This window comes from Phacochoerus africanus, chromosome 16 (genome assembly GCF_016906955.1).
Source record: "Phacochoerus africanus isolate WHEZ1 chromosome 16, ROS_Pafr_v1, whole genome shotgun sequence".
NCBI classification, from domain to species: domain Eukaryota; kingdom Metazoa; phylum Chordata; class Mammalia; order Artiodactyla; family Suidae; genus Phacochoerus; species Phacochoerus africanus.
Genome location: NC_062559.1, coordinates 14704147 through 14725648, shown reverse-complemented (window position 1 = coordinate 14725648; position 21502 = coordinate 14704147). Strand labels below are relative to the sequence as shown.

Here is a 21502-nt window from a genome sequence, read left to right as displayed (position 1 = left end):
TCATTAATAAATCCACATATAACAAGTGCTGGAGGGGGTGTGGAGAAAAGGGAACCCTCCTGCACTGTTGGTGGGAATGTAAACTGGTACAGCCACTATGGAGAACAGTATGGAGATACCTTAGAAATCCATACATAGAACTTCCATATGACCCCACAATCCCACTCTTGGGCATATATCCGGACAAAACTCTACTTAAAAGAGATACATGCACTCACATATTCATTGCAGCACTATTCACAATAGCCAGGACATGGAAACAACCCAAATGTCCATCAACAGAGGATTGGATTCAGAAGAGGTGGTATATATACACAATGGAATACTACTCAGCCATAAAAAAGAATGACATAATGCCATTTGCAGCAACATGGATGGACCTAGAGAATCTCATACTGAGTGAAATGAGCCAGAAAGACAAAGACAAATACCATATGATATCACTTATAACTGGAATCTAATATCCACCACAAATGAACATCTCCTCAGAAAAGAAAATCATGGACTTGGAGAAGAGACTTGAGGCTGCCCGATGGGAGGGGGAGGGAGTGGGAGGGATCGGGAGCTTGGGCTTATCAGACACAACTTAGAATAGATTTCCAAGGAGATCCTGCTGAATAGCATTGAGAACTTTGTCTAGATACTCATGTTGCAACAGAACAAAGGGTGGGGGAAAAAATGTAATTGTAATGTATACATGTAAGGATAACCTGACCCCCTTGCTGTACAGTGGGAAAATAAAAAAATAAAAATAAATAAAAAAGGGGGGGGAAATAAAATAAAAAATAAAATTGGAATGCAAAAAAAAAAAAAAAAAGGAGTTCCCGTCGTGGCGCAGTGGTTAACGAATCCGACTAGGAACCAGGAGGTGGCGGGTTCGGTCCCTGCCCTTGTTCAGTGGGTTAACGATCCGGCGTTGCCGTGAGCTGTGGTGTAGGTTGCAGACGTGGCTCGGATTCTGCGTTGCTGTGGCTCTGGCGTAGGCCTGTGGCTACATCTCCGATTGGACCCCTAGCCTGGAAACCTCCATATGCCGCGAGAGCGGCCCAAGAAATAGCAAAAACAAACAAACAAACAAACAAACAAACAAAAAAGAACTTGGGTTGACCAAAGGCAAAAACAAATAAAAATTTAGCAAGTAAAAAAATAATAATAAAATAAAATAAAATATCTTTCTAGTCGTTGCCTCAGTTTTTCCAAAGTGCCCATTCTTGACTACCTGGAGAAATGAGATTTGGGACTTGAAACAACCATTGCTATAAAATGATAGTGTGGAGTTCTCATCGCGGCGCAGCTGAAAGGAATCTGACTAGGAACCATGAGGTTGTGGGTTCGATCCCCAGTCTTACTCAGTAGGTTAAGGACCAATGTTGCCATGAGCTGTGGTGTAGGTTGCAGACTTGGCTTGGATCCAGCATTGCTGTGGCTGTGGTGTAGGCTTGTAGCTCCGATTTGACCCCTAGCCTGGAAACCTCCATATGCTGCGGGTGCAGCAAAAAAGCAAAAAAACAAATAAAAAAACAGATAGTCTGCTCTGGATGATTTAGGGGGTGAGTGAAGGTTTGCAGTTTAACTGGGGCTAAGGTGGGACCTGCCCACCCAGCAGGGGGAACTGGACCACTGTGAAGAGTAGTTGCCAGGAAGAGAAGCCCAGGTGCAGCCCTCGAGGTAGGGAGCAGGGCTGTTGGGGGAGCTTGCTTCCCAACTGATGCCAGAAAGATGTTACCAGAATCTGGGTTCCTGTTCACGGAGTCAAAGAATGAACTCCAGGAACACATAGGCAGGAAACACATATTACAGGAAAGCAAACAGCTCCCAGGGCTGCTGGGAGGGGGAGAAGAGCTCCCTTCTCTGTTGTCCCATAAGGACTTTTATCTCTTACAGATGGGGGGTACCAATGTGGGGTCCAGAAAAATGTGGCTTTTTCCCATTGGCCTTGCCCAGTTACTTATGTCAGTCCTTGTCCAATAGGAGTTTTAGGGGGGAAATATCCCCGTAAGTTTTAGGGTTTGTCCTTCTCTTCCCTTAGACGGAGTCACCACTCCTCTCATTCTGTTTCTATCAGTTGAGGAGGGGGTTAGAGATTAAGGTCCATGCGGGGGAAGGCACACTTCCTAGAGTGAACAAGGCCTGTGAGGAATTGCTCTCTGGAGCCCTTAAACCACAAACGTTAACCAATAGCCCTATCAAAGAACGCATCCAGGCCCATGGTCCTACACTAACTACGTGTTAACATTCTGCCACCTGCTGGCTCTGCACCAGCTGCTCAGGGGCCAGACTGTTCTCCTGCAACCAATGGTGCCCAAAGAGATGTTTGCCTGGGGATGCATCTGACACATGGAGAACCTGCAAAGTAGCTGTCACCTAATAATAGGGGCTATAATCAACCACTTTAGAGACAAAGCAACTCATTTATAAACCTTGAGGCCAACCCTTGTCTATCCCATCCCCTTCCCGACTTTGTCAATTTAATGCTGGATAAGGAAACATCAACTTTTTAAAAAGCAACAGCATCTGTAAAATAGGCCTTGTTTTGTAACCGCTCTTGAAAACATTCGTCTCTCTGCCACGTGAGGACAAAGTGAGAAGGTGGCCGTCCACCCACCAGAAAGAGGGCCCACACTAGAACCCAGCCATGCTGGCGCCCTCATCTTGGACTTCAGGCCTCCAGAACTGTGAGAAAGACATTTCTGTGGTGTAATCCACCCAGTCTGTAATATTCTGTGAGGGCGGCCGAAGCTCATACCAATTTTTGATGCTTTTCTCCCCTTTGGAGAAAGCTTGTGGGCAAGCTGCTTAGTTAACCATGGGACTTCGGCCGCCCCGGGTAGGAACAACCAAGGATCCTATGAAATCAGCGGGGTGTGGGTCCTGGATGGGCCCTGAGCTTCGGCTCTCAGCCTGGGCTGCACACCAGTCACCCAGGAGTCCTGCCGACTCCTGCCGTCCTGCGACCCCCCCAGCCAACCTGATCAGTTTGAGGGATGCGGACCAGACGTGCTCGCGTGTGAAGTCCCCCACGTGTCCCTGATGTGCAGCCAGGACGAGACCCAGCTCCCTAGAGCTAAAGAGAGGACGTCCTGGGGGAAGGGGTCCCCACCTAAAGGACAGATGCCAGGCCCTCCCTCCTGTGACAGAGCTTCATGGGGATCGGCGGGAGCTCAAGGGAGCAGGAGGTGGTGTGTCGTCTCAATGCACCAAGACAAAGCCAACAGCAGCGAACTCATAAGAGCACTTTTTATTTGAGGCAAGGAAAAGTCTAGCTGAAAGGAGCACAGTTCCAAGCAGTCAAAATCCAACTGTTAGAGGTGCTGTTTTCACTTTGAAAATTCAACTTAGAAAAGGGTATTCACGGCGCGCTGTCCGCAGCTGGACAAGAAGAGGGGGCGAAGAAAACTGGAGGGACTTCCAATCTACAGGTAGTGCTCTTCGGGCCCCACACTACGCAGGCCAAGCGCCCACTGGCGCCTCGGTGGGTCGCTGACCCGCTGCCGAGGGACAGGGGCCAAGCTCCACTGGGCAGGGGGGAAGCGAGGAGGGAAACAGCAGGTCACTTGGGGAAGGGCAGGCGCCCCCAGCTTCAATATTCCTCGTGAAAGGGATAATCCTTGTGGGAGGCACAGCTGTCAGGAGACAAGAGCAACACGTTAGCTTCTTGAGGAAGAGGTTTCGACTGCTACAAACTTCCAAAAGACAGAAACGGTGTCTCATTGAGGTAGAAAAAGAGGCCTTGGGGGCTGCAAGCCAGTTCTGAGACTGCAGATCAGGCGTCTGTAGTCGGAGGCATCTTCCGCCTTGGGCTCTCTCCCATGGGCGGGTGTCACCAGCACTGTGCCCAAGGCCTGCAGGGCGGCAGGAGAGAGCATCCTATGCCTTAAACAGTGAGAAGTGCTAACAACACAAAGGATGCTGACAGCCTGAGTCTGTGACACAGCACGTGCTCCCAGTGCAGGGAGCAAGAGGACACTGCCACCTCCAGAAGCCTCGTGGCATCAGGGGACTGAAGTGAGGCCAGAGACTAGTGGAAGATTTGACACAGGAAACACAGGGAGAGGAGACAGGCTGGCCATCAAGCAAGGGGTGGAAGGATGCAGGCGTGTCGGCCAAGGTTCACGCTACACTGGAAATTTAACAGCAAAATAGTGTTGGAAAGACTGGCTGGGCAGAGTGTGAAAGGCTCAGGTTGAATCCTGCCTGGGGCTTAGAACTCTTACTCAGATATTTAGAACCATTCAAAAGTTCCCCATCGGAGTTTCCGTCGTGGCACAGCGGACTAGGAGCCGTGAGGTTGCGGGTTTGATCCCTGGTCTCGCACAGTGGGTTAAGGACCCAACATTGCCATGAGCTGTGATGCAGGTCACAGATGCAGCTCGGATACCGTCTTGCTGTGGCTGTGGTGTAGGCCGGCAGCTACAGCTCCAGTTAGACCCCTAGCCTGGGAACCTCCATATGCCACGGGTGCAGCCCTGGAAAAGAAAAGAACAAAAGACAAAAAAAAAAGAAAAGTTCCCCAAGGCTCCTTCGGTTGGTTGGTTTGTTTTGTCATTCCACCATACCTGAGTAATAGAACAGTGCCTTCAGCCACTGGCTAGTAGAGCAATCATTGCCAAATTGAGGCCATGCGGATGTATGAATGTGTATATACAGTTAAGAAAAAGCTTCCTGGGGGGCTTGGGACTGTTGGAGCAGCCCCTCCCTTCCCACTCCAGTCCCAGCCCATCAGACACAGGGGGCCCACAGAGTGATCTGCCAGCTGTCTCGAGGTTGCTCTATTTGCACCGGGGCGGCAGAGCAAAGCACTGAGGTTCGCGCCAGGCACGGTGTTGGCAGCAGGAAGCAGAAGGAAGCGGAATGAATCATGACTCGCAAAGCAGAAGAGCCGGAGCTTGGCGATGGATTACCTTCTCTCCCCTCTCACCCTGCCCATAGATACAAAACTGAATTTGGTCGAAAAAAGCGTTAAGCGGCATTAACACAAACAGAGACATCAGCAGGGCCGGGGTACAATCTGAGGCCACCGTGTGGGCAACACGCTCACAGGCCATGCCCACCCGAAGCACGAGAGTTAGCGGCCAAGATGCAGGTTTGGCGGAAGCACCAGCAGGCAAACTCTGAATTAAAGAAAGAGCAGAGGCTGGAAGAGAAAGCTAGTGCTCGCCCGCCTCAGGGAAGGCTTGGATTCTGCTCGCAAGAGGAACCATGAGAGGAGACAGAGAAGAAACAAAGAGACAGGACGGGAAAACCAGTGAGAGAGGAGGCGCTCGGCCTCCACAGTGCCATGGGCAGTTCCTTCCTGAAAGGGGAAAGTGAGTTTTCAAGTTTGAGTTCGCGTAGCAGGACCAAAAGGCAAAGTGAAAACCTTCCCTGTCATCTCCCTCAGATTCCAAACCAGCAGGAACACCAGGACCCAGCCAGCACGTGGCTGGAGGGGCCTTGGGCGGCTCTACCAGTGGGAGGACTGAGTGATGCCCACAGCCCTCGGTCACACACTTTGATCGCGGTCAGGACGGTGGTGAACCCTAAGCACCACCGTCCCCGGACTAATCCCCTTTCTTTAGTCACTACAGATAGAGTCACATGCAAATCCTTCCAGGAAGCTGGAGCAGGAGCCACTTGAGGTCATCTGGTTTCAGATGAGCCACTAAAATCTGAAAATTGAAAGTCACTATAGGAGTTCCCGTTGTGGCTCAGCGGTAATGAAATGGACTAGTATCCATGAGGACTCAGGTTTGATCCTTGGCCTTGCTCAATGGGTTAAGGATCCAGCATTGCTGTGAGCTGTGGTTTAGGTCACATACAAGGCTCTGGATTCTGCATTGCTGTGGCTGTGGAGTAGGCCGGCAGCTCCAGCTCCAATTTAACCCCTAGCCTGGGAACCTCCATATGCCGTGAGTGGGGCCCTCAAAAGACAATAAAAAAAGAGTGAAGAGGCAGAAATGCTTCAGCTCTCCTATGCGCATTAAAGTAGAATGGACCAATAAAATACCCTCTTTGGACATTTTTTTCTTTTTAAATTAAAGTCAGCACATGTCGTTATTGCAGGTTAGCCAACGGCGCACGGGGCAGGCAAAGCCATCAAGAGCAGAGCTCGCCCACTCCCCGGGGCCGGTGCAGCTCCACCGACAGTGTGAACGGTCCCCGCTATAAGTGGAGGAAGGAGGCAGGGGAATGTGGACAAGCCGCAGCCGCGGCAAGAGCAAGGCCTAGACCTTAAGGCCTCCGGGAGGCATCCCTTCGTTCTGCAGCACCTGCGACCCTCCCGAGACTCACCTCATCAAGGCACAGACCCTCCAGTTCCTGTTGTAGCTCAGTAAGGTGTTCATATCCTCAGGGCTCAGTTCAAAGTCAAAGACCTAGAAAGGAAAAAGAAAAAATTTTCAATAAGCTGGACAAGTAGAGATTAAACACAGCACAGGAAAGCCTACCAGCCGCTCAGGGCAGCACCACTGAGCACATGTTGGCTGGCGGCGGGAGGGGCAGGAAGGCCGACCGGCTAAACTCAGAGAGTTTACCACGCGACTCGTCAGAGAACGCGCATGTTTTGGCTGAGAATGCAAGCGACAATGAACACAGCCCTTCACTTCCAGAACCTCCAAGCAAAATCAAACGGTTTTTCTTCCATTTAGCTCATGTCAAAAGCTCTGCTGAGCGCTTCCATCGTGATCAGCACCAGGGCTGAACACAGCGATGGGTGCGAAGTGTCTCTGCCTCGGTTATGACGCAGCAAAGGGAAGCGCTAATCCCACCTCTATAACACAGCGAATAATTAGCTGCACACACTGTAGGAAAGATGCTGCACAAGCACTCCCGTGCCCAGGGGAACCAGGATTGAATTCCAGCTGGGCAGCTGAAGGAAGCAGTCAAAGGAATCGGTATCTGAGATGGGCCGAAGAAGAAGCCAGCAAAGACCTTGAGAGACAGGAAAGGGGAGAAAGGTGGAACGGGGAGGGGCGGGGGGAGAATTCGGCCCACCCTGGGACCCGGGGGAGGGCCCTCTGCTTGCATGATTGAAGAAAGCCTGCTGCACACTCTGTGGTCACAGCTGTGCAAAAATGTGCAAAGACTACAAGGAAGATGCATAAGTTCTTTTATCACGAAGTGATTAGTCATTTTAAAATGTTTCTTTACCAACGCCTAGAGAAGATAAAGTATGAAACAAAAAACCCATCTCTAGCAGGATTCGGGCTTTTCGTGGTCACTCTTTTACCACTTTATCTGTCTCCCCCCACCCTCCCCAGGCCTTGTCCCCATCTCCCACGTGACCAGCAGCACATGTTACAGCCACAGCCCATGCCAAGGGAACAGGCAAAGTTAGCTGCTCGCTGTGGAAACAGAACTGCTAAGAACCAGGGCTTGAAGCAAGCCAGAGGGGTCCTGGCAGAGCTGCCCTGCTCAGTGACAGCAGAGGAGCAGGGGCGTCAGGACCCCCCTGGAGAGCTCTTCTCCTAGCCCTTGCCCCAACACTGTTTGAGAGGCAGGCAAGCAGGGGGCTGTGATGCCACGAGGTCTGCTCTGCTCTGGCGGGTGCCCGGAGAGAGCACAGAACACCTCATGGTGCCCCGCATAGTCCCTGCAGGCCACGGGCTTAGCAGCAGAGCTCTTTCCTGTGTGAAGCCCTTGGATGCCTCTTATTCAATCTTTAGGACAACCCTCAAAATACGTTGTTCTACAGAGGGGAAAACTGAGGCACAAATGCAGGCGGCATCACTCAAAAGCAATGGTTCTTGGCAAGTGATGAATTCCTGAGGAGCATGTCCATCGGGAGCTGCGGCCCAGGGCCCGCCCCCCACAGGGAACCACAGGGGGCTCACTGCAGCTCAGAGAGGCGGGTGGGGGCCCACACGCAACCATCCAGAGGCCCTGGGAAAGCGGATCAGCCAGGATCTTACCTGGAAGTTCTCGGCAATGCGTTCAGGCGTCACGGACTTGGGGATGACGATCAAGTCCCTCTGCATGGGGAACCGGATCAGAACCTGGGAACACAGGGGCCGAGTGGGCGCGCACACCGGGAGCCCTGCGCCTGGACCTCATCTAATCTTACACATCCGTCACCCAGGGAAGAAAGCGCTCCCAGACCTTCGCAGGGAGGAACTGAGGCTCAGAGGTGGCAGGGTCTGACCCCTGAGCCCCGCTCTCCCCTCTCCACATCTCCCAGGTACGTTACTGTCTAGAACTTGCTCTACCACTTGGGAGCAGAGAGGTGCCCACGCGCGTGCTGCCATGAGCATACAGAGCAGCAAGCACTGGCCTGGAGGGGTAGCGTCCCAGACCACATGCAGTCTTCTAGCTCCCAGTCTGTGCTCTTTCGACCCCACACTCCAGGTCCCAAGCCACGTCTAGGGAGGGCTTGACCAGGCTCGGTCACTGCTCCCTCCACGGCTAACAGGAACCATCACGAATGCAGGAAGCTCTGGGAGCAGCCACGAATGCCTGGAAACGGCCGTACCTGGGCTGTGGTTTTATTGTACTTGGCTGCAATCGCTTTGATCCTGGGGTCCTCCAGGAGGGAAGGGTCCTCAGGCTTGGCCCTGGAGACAGAAAGGGGGTCTACATGCGGAGCCTCAGAGCCACCACTCGCGGCTGCTGGCAACCCTGACCCTCACCCCATCGACCTGGGGAAGCAGCCTGCCAGGCTCCTCCAGATTCAGAGCTGGGTTACAAACTCCCAACTCTTTGGGAAAGGGGTAGGCATATTGCTACAGAAATGCCAACCAGGAAACCCATTGAGAGTATCCTGGGGAGGTCTACGAATCAGCCCCAGGAGCTGCTGAATTTTTCCTTTTCTTTTTTCTTTTTTTTTTTTTTTGCTGGATTGCACCCATGGCATATGGAAGTTCCCAGGCTAGGGGTTGAATCAGAGCTACAGCTGCTGGCCTACACCACAGCCACAGCAATGCAGGATCGAGCTCCATCTGTGACTTATAGCACAGCTCACGGCAATACCGGATCCCCAACCCACTGAGCGAGGGCAGGGATCGAACCCTCATCCTCTGGGATACTAGTTGGATTCATTTCTGCAGCGCCATAGTGGAACTCCCTGAATTTTTCGTTTTAGCCATTTCTACTCTTCACCAACTGACAAGAGAACACGATCCCACGGGAACTCACCAGGGCCTGTCGGGAGAGCCGAGGGGGCTGTAGGCAGTCACCACGATGCCTTTGGACTTGCAGTATTCGATTAACTTCTCCTGAGTGAGGTATGGGTGGACCTCGATCTGCAGGTGCAAACAGGAGGGCTGGTGGTGCCACTGCGGGCAGGGTGCTGGGACATACAGGGAGGCTCCCCACGCTAAAAGTCCCCTCCCTCCCCAGACAGAACATTGTAACCAATGTCCCATCTCCCAGATAAGCTGCAACAACTGTCTCCGCTGCCCAGCTAGCGTCCTCCATATTAATGATATTAATCTGGTTACTGTGGCCACAGGCCCTGAGGGTGTTTTCTGGCTTTGGCCATTTATCAACTGCGACAGGTCTGAGGATCTCAATGTCTGCACACAGTTCATCTCAAGGCCCCGAGTTGTCATGAGCCAGGCTCCTGCCCTTTCTCTCCTGCAAGTTTCACTCCTGGATGTGTCACCAGCTTTCTGAACCATAAATCAGGACTCTGCCAACTCCCAGGGACCTGCCTCGCAGCTGCTCCCCAGATGATGTAGACAAGATGTGTCTGCTAGGGTCACCGGGTAACAAAAGAGTCCGTCACGCACGCCAGCTTCCCTGCGGGATGTTACCTGGTTAACGGCTGGCTTGTATTTCAGGCCAGGTTTGTTTAAGATCTTCTCCACTTGCAGATGGTTGAAGTTGGAGACGCCAATGGCTTTCACCAGCCCTTCGTCCACCAGCTCCTCCATGGCCTAGAGACCAAAGAGGGTCTTGCTTGCTGCTGACACGTGCCCCAAAGATGGGACTCGGAAGCAACTCTCGCACCAGTCAGCTTCCTATTCAGTGCCAGTGTCTTGGGGAAGACAGAGAGGCACCCAGACAAAAGCCAGGCTGGCCTCATGGAGACAGAAGGAGCAGAGACAGGGACAGAAGAACAGATACGGGGAAAGAGGGCAGAGGGCATCACTCACACCCGGTGCCTCACACAGGGAACGGGGAGCCGGAAAGGCGGGGAGGCCAGCGGGGCCGCCTTACCTCCCACGTCTCCACAAAATCGCTCTCATCAGGAACCACGTTGCCGTCGCCATCCAGCGGGAAAGGGTCCTGGCCAGGCTGCGGTAACAGTCAACAGCAATCGGTCAGTTGGGGCCCGCACAGATTGGCACCTCTGACAGCAAAGCTCTAACACAATTATTCTGAACTGCACCAGCGGCTAAGTTTTTAGAGGCTCATCAAGGGCAAATCCATGTCAGTGTGAGAAAGAAACGGCAGGTGACTCCTGAAGATGCCAGGCCTTTTTCTATCAAATGGCTTGGCACCGACCGTCAGGTGGAGGCGGACAACTCAGCCGGCCGGGGGTGGAGTGGGAGCGTGGGGCGAGGACCAGGACCAGGATTCAGGGCCACATCCTGGCTGGATCCAAGCCTACAAAACCAGCACTTCACCTGAGTCCGGCTGGCTGACACCACAAGGCAAAAAAACAGAGCTACGGGGTTAAAGCTGCCTGCTTTCAAGCTGGCTGACAAAGCAGGACACTGAGCTGGGCCAGAAGGGGGCAAAGGACCCAAGTGTAGAGTTCTTTCTGTGGGAAGAGAGAGGGCGTGGGTGGAACACAGGATGGCGGCACAGGGGCCCTGGGTACGGGGAAGGGCAGTAGCTGATGACACCTTACGGCCCCGTGCAGAACGGTCACCTGAGTGGTTTGCTGTCGCAAAGTTCTGAGTTAAACAATCACCACAGAACAAAGAGCAGCACTCCTCCGACTCTGTAAGGTGTGAGTCACCCGTGGTTTGGATGCCGAGGCCCCGGTGGGGCCTGACTGGGTTCTAACACGCTCCCAGGTGATGCCACCGCTGCTGGTCTGGGGACCGCACCTTGAGTAGAGGGGCAAGGACACACGGAGCGTCTACCTGCTCATGAGCTGCTACCAGAGGGGAGTGCCAGAGGCTACACCTGAGCCCAGGCCCCTACCTTGAAGCCGGTGGGCCAGTGGATAAGGTAGAGGTCCAGGTAGTCCAGCTTCAGGTTGCGGAGGGTCGTCTGGCAGGCCCCTCTCACCAGGTTCTTCTCATGGTCTGTGCACCACAGCTGAAGCCAGCGAGAGAACACGGCTTAGCCCTGCGTTCGGGAAGCTCATGCCCGGCCAGGTGGCTCGGAGACAGAGGCCTGGCTCTCCTCTCCCCACAACCCGCCCACTGCACTAGGCTGCTGTAAATGGTGGGGAGGAAGGTTCCGTTTCATACGTGGATCCTAACTTTCCAAAGGAAGGAAGGATCATCAGGTCACGGAAACCCTTCAGAAGGACCAAACCGAAGGCATAAAACGGAATGGGCGGGCCAGCAAGCTAGTTCTAGGCCCTGAACATGAGCTCTTCGGCCGATTCTCCTACCAAGCTGGTCTTCACGGAGCTGGGCTCCCCCATCCCCCCACTCCCCGGGGTCCTTTGGGTACCGCCAGCCCCCGAGTCAAAGCTGGTAGCCAGCAGTGGAGATTCAGTCTGCAGATGGGAACCAGGTCCTGTCCTCAAAGACAACGCTCCAGAAAAGGAGCGCCCACCCGCGGCCCTGGCCCCCTCAGCAAGGGACTCCAACCATGCGTCCTGGTGGCATGACCATCCAACAGACAGATGGCCACAGACCTGGAGCCCTCACGGCCTTGAGTCAGTGCCTCTCCCCCAGAAGAACCGCCTGCCCGGTGCTAACCTCAGCTGTCTTAGGAGCCCTAGAGGGCAGCCTCGGCCCCCAAGCTGATGCTGCCCCGGATGAATGCGGACGAGAACCTATTGCTCAGGCTCCCCTGCAGAGCGGTACCTTACTGACGATGAAGAGGTCCTCACGCTTCACCACCTGCCCTTGGAGCTTCTCCTGGAGGCCCAGCCCCACCTCGTTCTCGTTCTGGTACACGTGGGCACAGTCAATGTGGCGGTACCCAAGGTCAATGGCCACCTTCACAGCCTCTGTCACTTTGCCTGGAGGGGACTGAAAAAAACAGGAAATGAAAGGCATGAGGATAAAACCAAAAATGAAACAAAATATACAGCTTGCCCACAACCCAGGAAGAAGGGCTGCAGGAAACTCATGCCTCCTCAGGGGCTCCTGTTCCTTTAAGGCCAGCAAAGAATGGCCATGTAAGCTTCCAAACACACCGAGGTGAGAAGCCACGGTGCTTTGTTTTAGGAAAATCTGACAACTTATTAGCAACACGGATCACCTTATCTGGATGGGTCAAAGCCTCTAGCTTCCTTGTTTCTTCAGAATCTACTGATTTACAAACCACTGAATAAAAAATTCCTCACCACCTGAAACTACTAGGTTCCCAAGATAATAAGGGGTACCATTTCCTGAAAACCGTTCAAAATCGCTGCATATATTCACCCAGTAACCATTTGGTTCCTGAGTTCCATCAGCGAATGCCTAGAATTTATTTTCTCCTTCCACTTGGGGATTCTGGTACTGGCCACCCTTGTAGTTTTCAGAGAGTATCGTAAAGTCAGGAACACCGCTGCTGTAGATCCAGAGGCCCATGCTCTGATCTCACTGTGTAAGAACCTGCTGTAAGAGGTGGAGGCAGAAAGTGGCCGCGCAGAGGTTTTAGTGGACAGATGCGAGCCGACAGGAGGGGCAGGTGGGCACCCGGAAGACCACCATATGGTTTGCAGTCAGAGCTGCAGAAAGACTGAACGGCTGCCCCTGCCCAGACCATGTGTGCAGCTGCGTGAACAGAACAAGCACTGGCTGGGCAGCCCCGCCAGCACCCAGGCTGGCTACACAGACACTCATCTCCGAGATGCTCCTGCCTGGACCAAACAGGTGGAAAACAAACACGTGTGCATTGGGCTGCTGAGTGAACAGAGGCATTCCTCGGGACAGCTAGGCTAGAAAAGAATGAGCAGGAAACCGCCTCCGGGCCACAAGCAGCTGCAGACATCTGCTGTTTTGACATCAGCTGTTGTGGACGGGCGAGAGCAGAGGCGTGCGTGATCAGAGCCTGTCAGCTCGCCCAGCTCGCTCACTCGCCACCACGGAGGGAGCGGGGTGCTGGGTGGGCCCTGGTGACCTCAGTGTGAGATCAGGAAACTTCTTTAGACAATCTGGCAATCTCTTATTTCCCTGGGGGACCCAAGAAACTGCACCTGCTGCCTTTCCTGACCTTCATGGTTAAAGGACAGAGCATAACCAGAGGAGAAGCACCACAGCCTCTCTGTGGCATCCTGGGCACACCTGCTGACACTGAGAGCAGAGCACCCCTTTTCCAGCTAAGAGGACAGGTAAGGAGACCCAGGTGGGGGACCGTCTGCCCAGCACACACAAACGCTCTCCAGGCTGGATGGCAACCTGATTGATGTTCTCCGTAGAGCCCTGTGCTGGGCCAGCTGAGCACCTCACAGCCCCCAACCCTGGGCAGGGGGGGGGCACAGGCCCTGCATCTGCAGATAGAGATGTGACCCCAGCCAGGCTAGTGAGACTCAACTCCTGGACTTCGGCTGGCACTACCAAGTTTCACTCCACAGGGATCACTGTGCTGGGAGCACGTGAGCCAGGAGGTACTGGACCAAGTGGGCCTGAGACAGATGAGGGTTGATGAGAGATGGCTCCCTGTCACATCATTTATATCCTTGAATCTGGTACCCCTGACATTACTCTGTAGGTCAATGAATTCCCCACCCTGAATATATGTATTTTTTTCCTCCTGTTTCAGATTGTTATTTGGTTCCTTGGAACCAGAAGGTGCACAGGGGCATAATCAAGGCCGTGGAACAACTGGCACAAAACTTAAAAGGCCTCAGGATGTTTTTATAGAAAAGCCAAAGGGAGAAATTCAAGGTCATACAGAAGCTGCTGTTCCCTGAGCCTTCCCTGGACAGAGGGCTGATTAGCTAGAGACGCACATGCTGAGAAACCTTCAAAGGGTAAAGAAAAACAGAAGCAAGAACTATTAGGCATTTTACAAATTGAATTCGTAGAAGTTGTGGCAATGCATAACAAGACCCCTGGGAATGGATGCTCTGTGCTGGCTTCCCCTCTGCAGGGGAAGCAGCAGTGAGGAAGGCTGAGGCTGCCTATGGCTCTCACCTGGGTGGGCGGGCCTGGGCTCCCAGGCTTGCAGCAGGCACACGGTTACTAGAAGGCTCATGCTAGGCAGATCATGTCGCAAAGTGGAACCCTACAGTGTGGTGTTTAGCCCACAAGGGCTCAAACTGAGAAGAACAACAGCTTGCATTCATTCTGGATCAGTTTTCACAGGTTTTAAATGTATTGCTGAGTTGACTCTTCACTATAAGCCTAGTAGATACTATTATCTCTGTGGATAAGGAAACCAAGGTGCAGAGAGGTTACAAAACTGGCCCGTGATCCTGCGGTGAAGTAAGAGATGCCAGGATTCCGACCTTGGCCTGGGGACCTGAAAGCCAGGCTTTGCTGAGATGTCTGTCCCCCAGGGTGGAAGCCCAGAGGCAGGGAGACTCTGGTCAAGGAGAGGACAGGCCTCCTGGGCTCGGAAAATCATACTCTGGGATGATGAGATACCAGAATCCACAAACTTCATTCACTACGAATCTGCTCAATCTAGAACCCTCGCCATCACTCACGAGGCAGCCACTTTAAGACATGGTGAAAAATCACTCAATAAACTAGGGAACGTTAGCACATGACCACACCGCCTCCTCCTCCCATTGCACATGGAAAACTGCAAACAGAAGGCTGGGGTCCAGACTGAGCCTGTGAAAAGAAGATCAATCATGAAGATACATTTCCACACCTCTTAACGGCAAATCTGCAGAAAGCCAGTACAGGAAACACTCAAGTTGTAAGTCACCCGATTATACAAACCCTATAGATGAAATCACGTTTTAAACTCGATCCTGCCACTAATCTGCCCTGTGACGTGGGCACATCCATGCATGCCCATCCCCCTCGTAACTTTCAGCTCCAAAGCTCCAGCTTGGCAGCAGCTTGACAACATTCTGGGCTGATGGCACCAAGGGTGCTGGAGAGAAGTTTCTACCGGAGGCCCCTGTTACCTCCACAAACTGGGCCCCCCATTTACTTTTCATGCAACACTCCCAGGCCAGGTAGCCCAACTTGGAGAATTACCATCAGTGTCTCTGTCTGTCTCTCACACACGTATGCACGCATATGCGCGCGCGCACACACACACACTCCTTTTAAAACCTAATCATCTGCTTTGTTTGTAGCTCCTGCTAGTTACTTGAATATCCCTCCATTCCCGCTGCAAGACCAAAAACCCCCAATAACTACAACATAGCTCCAAATGAGAAAAATGGTTATAAACAGTGTTATCGGTTAAAAAAAAAAGTATCTCAGAGATGAAATCCTTTGCACTTTCTGCCATGAGGAGTTCTGGGAAGAGGGGACTGTGTCCTAACATCACAAAATGTTTTCCTCTAGTCAACCGGCATAACTTCCGCAATGAAACAGGAGGCGGAACAAAGGAAACTTCACCTGGGGGGTAAAAGACAAAAAACCACATCATCCTGGGGTAAGAAGTATGAGAACAGTGTGCCAACGACAATCCTGGAGCGAGGAAGAGATAACTAACTTTTGATATGAACTCAGATTAATAAAGAAATAGGGCAACGACCTCAAAGTCTTGAAAACTGACACATCACAAAAGCTGTCTAACCTCTTCTGATTTAATCAGCCTTTCTTCAGAGAAATTCACCTTGCATTTAAGAGAAAATAACCTTTTCTTTAAATTAACAGCTTTGTTTAAATACTAGAGGTGTCACGATATAATTTTCTCTTCTTCACTGTAAATATAAATTATCTCAACTAGATGCAAGTTAAATAGACATTTGAGACCTAATTTCTCAAAATGTATTCCAAGTTCCAATTACGTTCTTTATAATCTTCTGGAAGAGGAAGTGAGCCAACCTTTTCTGTACATGACCAGACAAAAAATATTAGGCCTTGTGGGCCAAATGGTCTGTCACAAAGGCTCAACTCCACTGCTGCAGCAGCACATAAGGTCATAAACATGCATAGGAAGGAGATGTGTTCTAACAAAACTTTCTTTACACAGAGAGGCTGTGGGTTGTGACTGAGCAACCCCTTTGTGTGTGGAAGAGCACACAAGGAAAGGGGGATCGAATCCCCTGTGATGGAACATGGCGGAGGATGATGCAAGTAAAGGAATGTGTATCTGTGTGTGACTGGGTCACTTTGCTGTACAGAGGAAGGTGACAGACCATTTAAATCAACTATAATAAAAAAAAATTAACAAAAAATTTTTTAAAAAAGAAAGGGGGATCAAACAATCATCCCAGCCATGACTTGTCCCATCTCTGACTCATGAACGATTCTGGTTTCCAGCTCAAAGTCAGGTATGCCGACGCCGAACTCAAGATATCTTGGTGACTGAAGGGGTTTAATCCCTGCCCTAATTTTTTTTTTTTTTTTGGTGTTTTTAGAGCCACACCTGTGGCACATGGAGGTTCCCAGGCTAAGGGGTCGATTCAAAGCTGTAGCTGCCGGCCTACAACACAGCTCACAGCAACGCCGGATCCTTAAGCCACTGAGCGAGGTCAGGGGTTGAACCCCCATCCTCATGGATACCAGTCAGGCTCGTTAACCGCTGAGCCACGACAGGAACTCCACCCCTGCTCTAATTTAACAAGTTGAAAATACCCTCCCACTCAACTTTGGGTAAATGTGAGCAAGCTGGGCCTGCTCACTCTGGGAATTCACACAATGCTCCCACTCTGCGCAACTGGGAGAACTGGACCTGGCGGTTTTGTATAAACAAGGCTTAAAATCTGCCACACTCATAAGACTCCAGCAGAATAAGCATCTGGGAGAATCCAGAGAATGATAACAATGTGCAACCTTTCACATCAACAGAAACGCTTTTCATTGTTCGATGCCGATAAGCCAACCTCACTTGGCTCATGCTCAATTATGACAAAATTCATTTTACAGTTTAATAATGTAAACCACAATTTCAAGGGATAAAGAGCAGACTGCTTAAGAAGGGTCTCTTTCCTTGCCTTTTCACAGGAAAACAGTCAATTTGGCTATAGTCCTTTTTTTTTTTTTTTGGTCCTTCCTAGGGCTGCACCAGTGGCACATGGAGGTCCCCAGGCGAGGAGTCAATCAGAGCTGTAGCTGCGGGTCTACACCACAGCCACAGCAACGGGGCATCCGAGCTGCCTCTTCGACCTACACCACAGCTCACGGCAACACCAGATCCTTAACCCGCTGAGCGAGGCCAGGGATCGAACCTGCAATCTCATGGTTCCTAGCTGGATTTGTTAACCACAGCACGACGGGAACTCCGGTACAGTCTTTACATCAAAGTTCTCATCCAGGTTTGGCAACAAACACAAATCAACTAATAAGACCGAGATTAATTAACTTCCTCCTGCTCAGCTTGAATTAATCTATCCTGAACTCTAAGAACTGCCGTCTCTGCTTGGTTGAGATGCGCTGGACCAGGAAGAAATGGCTTTGATCTCGAAGAGCTCCAGGTAGAGGTCTGCGGGAATGCCTGCATGTCTACCCTCTCCCCCAGGCTCAGGATCTCAGGCCATTTCAAGCTTACCTAGTTACTTTCTCAGCATTTTCTTCTTCCTCTTTTTTTTTTTTTTTTTTTTTTGCTTTTTAGGGCACCCGTGGCATATGGAAATTCCCAGGCTAGGGGGTAGAATCGGAGCTACAGCTGCCGGCCTACACCACAGCCACAGCCTCGCCAGATCCGAGCTGCGTCTGCGACCTACACCACAGCTCACAGCAACGCCAGATCTTTAACGCACTGAGCGAGGCAAAGGATCGAACCCATGTCTTCATGGATCCTAGTCAAGTTCGCTAATCGCTGAGCCACAGAGGGAACTCCTTTTTTTTTTTCTTTTTTTTGGGGCTCTTTAGGGCTACACCCACAGCATGTGGAAGTTCCCAGGCCAGGGGCTGAATTGGAGCTACAGACCCCAGCCACAACAATGTGGGATCGGAACCGCATCTGCGACCTACACCAAGGCTCACGGCAATGCCAGATCCTTAACCTGTTGAGCTAGGCCAGGGATCAAACCCGTGTCCTCAGGGATACTAGTTAGGTTTGTAACCCACTGCACCCCAGCAGGAACTCCTACCTCATGCATTCTTAAAGGAATGCAACATCACCTTCAAAGAGGCATCACCCTCCAAGAGGCAAAATCTGGTTTGCTGGGGGCAAAAAAATCTTGGCTTATAAAATGGTTTGTGGCCGGCCAAAGGGCCACAGGACACAGTCAGATGTAATCTGTGATGGTGAACTTTTATAGGGGAGGGAGGGAGCAATTAGGGAAAAATGTCTCAAAGGCTCCTGGGTGCGGGCAGAAATGGAGACAGGGAAAACCGGTTGAGAAACGCAGCTCTACCTCCTCCCCTAGGTTTGGACTACGTGAGTTACAATGGCCATTTGCTATCATTTTTTCAGCTGGGTCAAAACTTTTATCAGCAATAGGTCACTGGTCAGCGTCAGAAGTAATCTCTGTTTTAGCTACTTCCTGGCCATACAATGCCTGTGACTTATTTACCGTCCAGTGGAGAAGGAAAGCTTGCCAGGCGGAAACCATCTCCAAGCCACATGGGCCCTGAGGCAGAGATGCTCTCGAACTGGCTGAAGACCGTCACCTCCAAGGAGAGCGGGGCAAGTGTGAGGACCTTCGAAGGAACAGTGATTGGAGAGTCCCAGGGCCCTGCCAAGGGTCTGAAGGATACAACACAGCCTCCACAACATGGAAGATCCATGGAAACGAGGAACTGCACCCACTCGCAGAGCCTCCCCCAGTTTTCATGAAGATAAGCAAACACTCCATCTTCTGTCCAGCATCTCTGAAGGAATATATACCCACAGACAGGGGAAAGGTATTAACCACAATTTATAAAACTTTTTCACTTAGAAAAAAAAGGGGGAGGGGGAGTTACCACTGTAGTGCAGCAGGTTAAAGGGTCTGGCATTGTCTCTGCCATGAGGAGGGTTCGATCCCCAGCCAGGGTTCAATCCCCAGGTTAAAGGAACTGGCATTGCAGCAACTGCAGCAAGGTTTTAGCTATCGCTCAGATTTGATCCCTGGCCTAGGAACTTCCAAGTGCCGTGGGTGTGGCCAAAAAAGAAAGAAAGAAAAAGGAAATCGACTCCAAGCCCAAGCCCATACTTAAACCGTTTATTCCACTGTCACCCCCACCACCACCACCACACCTCTCCACAACTCTGTACAACCTCATCTGCTCACCCTTCCAAATCTAAAGTTACCTCACTTCTTTGTATTAACTCAACATGTATCTTTAGGGTACCTACTATTTACCAGGCACTGTGAGCAGTGCTGTCAATAGTGGTCTAAGGCAAATGCTACCCTGCCTTCAAGGAACTTATTCTGCTGGGATGAATGATCTAAACGCACAGATTTGATAGAGCTATCTCAACCAAATATTCAGCTTTGGGAGTTGCTGCTGTGGCACAACGGGATTGGCTGCATCTCTGCTTGGCAGGACGCAGGTTCAATCCTAGGCCCAACACAGTGGGTTAAAGGATCTGCCGTTGCCACAGCTGCAGCTTAAGTCAGGCCTGATCCCTGGCCCTGGGAATTCCATTTGCTGAGGAGTGGTCAAAAAGGAAAGAAAGGAAAAAAAAAAAAATCAACTTTGGGGGGGGCGTTAAGTGGCTCAAGCAAATGATTTAAAACTCTTTTTTTTTTTTTAATCAACTTTGACTCCTTATTTACCCCAGAACAGTGATTTTGAAATAAAAGATCTAAGGTCAGGACCATCATTTCTGAAAATACGAATTTAGAATAAAATTATTAAAACACATCCAACCCAGTAAGGTTAAGTATCGTTTTGTGGAACTTTTGTTCCAGTTACATGTGTATGTCTGTGCGTGATCACAGACACTGTAATTTGCCATTGCCAAGAAATTGTCTGTCCACATCCATTCCAAGAGAATAACCTGCCACAGATGGAATTTAACTCGAACAATGGTCATAATTCAATTACACCCTTAGAGCCACCACTGGACTTTATGAAGGAAACACAATCACATGGACTCGGATCACTTTGGCCAAGAAACGCTCTTTGTAGGAGGCAACGCTACGACCCTTTATGCGCCTTATATTCACAGACTTTTCAACTGCAACTTTTAGGGGAGAGGTAAACACCAGCTTCTGGTGTATTTCAAACCATTTCACGGTGCCCTCAGGCCATCTAGCCCTTTCTTTCTGTGTATAAATATTCAATGCCAGACCCATACTCAAAGTTCCTGGAAAAACCCAGGTCACAGCTGTGGATGTACTATACAATACCCCGAAGCTAACTTACAAGCGGCTTAAAAATATTGGGTTTTGCCTCGGCGCCCATAATAACCCCCCCCCCCCCCGGCCCAGTTTTCAGTTTATCAGACTACCCTCTTTTTACTCCTAACCATTTTTTGGCAGGTGTTAAGAGATTTCGGTGGTGTTGATGTTTTACTACTGACTCAGGCCTGCAGTGTTGACCACCCGGGCCCGGATTCTCTGCCCAATCCCCGACACCCCAGGGGTTCGTCGCCCTTTCCTTGGGGACAGGTAAATAGATGGGTCCCTGGGAAAACTCGTGCCGCCTAATTAAATTATCTGCAGTCGCCCGTCTTACCTTGGGATGCTTATCCCTAAGAGAGCAAAAACGGAATTAGGTCTATTTGGAAGAAGGACAAAAGGCGCAGCCACAACAGGTGCCTTTAGGCAAGGGACGCCCTCACCCAACGCCCCACTCCTCTTTCCGCTCCACCTCCCAGGCCCCTCCCAACCTCCATCCCCAGGACCAGAGCGGCGGGTACTCGGGGAGCTCCGCTTCCTTCCGGCCCCCTCGGCGACTTTCCCGCTGGGGTCGGATTCGAAGTGCGGCCCTCGGATCCCATCCAGCAGAGATTTAAGGGTCGGCCTCCTGGGAGCCGCTCTCAAGCTCCCCCAAACAAGGCCCCCGGCCCGAGACCGCAAGCCGGCGAGGCGCTGCCTGCCTCGGCGCCAGGGAGCCCGTGCTGCAGGCCTGCTCCCGCCGGCGGCCCCGCCAGCCCGAGCGTGGCTCCTCGGAGGTCAGGCGTCCTGCGCAGGGGGCCGCTCAGGGTCACTCGCGGTCCCTCCCCTCCTCGGGTCGCGCCGAGCCGGAGACCAGCCCCAGACCACGCTCCCCCGGCACCTACCTTCCAGGTGCCCAGCCCCAAGATGGGCATCTTGGCACCGGTGTAGAGCACGAGGTGGCTGGCCATGACTGCGGAGCTCCTCAGACTCGGACCGGAGGACCACGCAGCCGAGGTGGCAGTACGGTCCCTTAAATAGCCTGGGAAAGCCGGCAGACGGGGCGGTTCGCTAGGCGCGGGGCTGCGCAGAGGCGGTTTCTGATTGGCCAGTCCTCGGCGAGGATGCAACGCCGCAATT

General features: G+C 51.7%; 1 protein-coding gene across 1 annotated transcript; it reads right to left on the bottom strand.

Annotated features, from left to right (window-relative positions):
• Positions 1-3223: 3223 nt before the first annotated feature.
• AKR1B1 (aldo-keto reductase family 1 member B) lies at positions 3224-21429 on the bottom strand. Its single transcript, XM_047763877.1, has 10 exons — positions 21268-21429; positions 11910-12077; positions 11071-11187; positions 10135-10212; positions 9729-9851; positions 9109-9215; positions 8447-8528; positions 7890-7973; positions 6271-6353; positions 3224-3623 (listed from the first exon to the last, which is right to left on the bottom strand). The coding sequence occupies exons 1-10, from the start codon at positions 21331-21333 to the stop codon at positions 3581-3583; spliced, it is 951 nt and encodes a 316-aa protein (XP_047619833.1). The 5' UTR covers positions 21334-21429; the 3' UTR covers positions 3224-3580.
• Positions 21430-21502: the final 73 nt, after the last annotated feature.

Bases quoted from the DNA above. Each gene is read 5' to 3' on its own strand.
- AKR1B1 (XM_047763877.1), bottom strand. From the start codon at position 21,333: ATGGCCAGCCACCTCGTGCTCTACACCGGTGCCAAGATGCCCATCTTG. The intron at 9,852-10,134 runs GTAAGGCGGCCC...TTTGGTCTCTAG, and splicing joins ATTTTGTGGAGACGTGGGAG to GCCATGGAGGAGCTGGTGGA. The intron at 6,354-7,889 runs GTAAGATCCTGG...TTTCCTTTCTAG, and splicing joins GCATTGCCGAGAACTTCCAG to GTCTTTGACTTTGAACTGAG.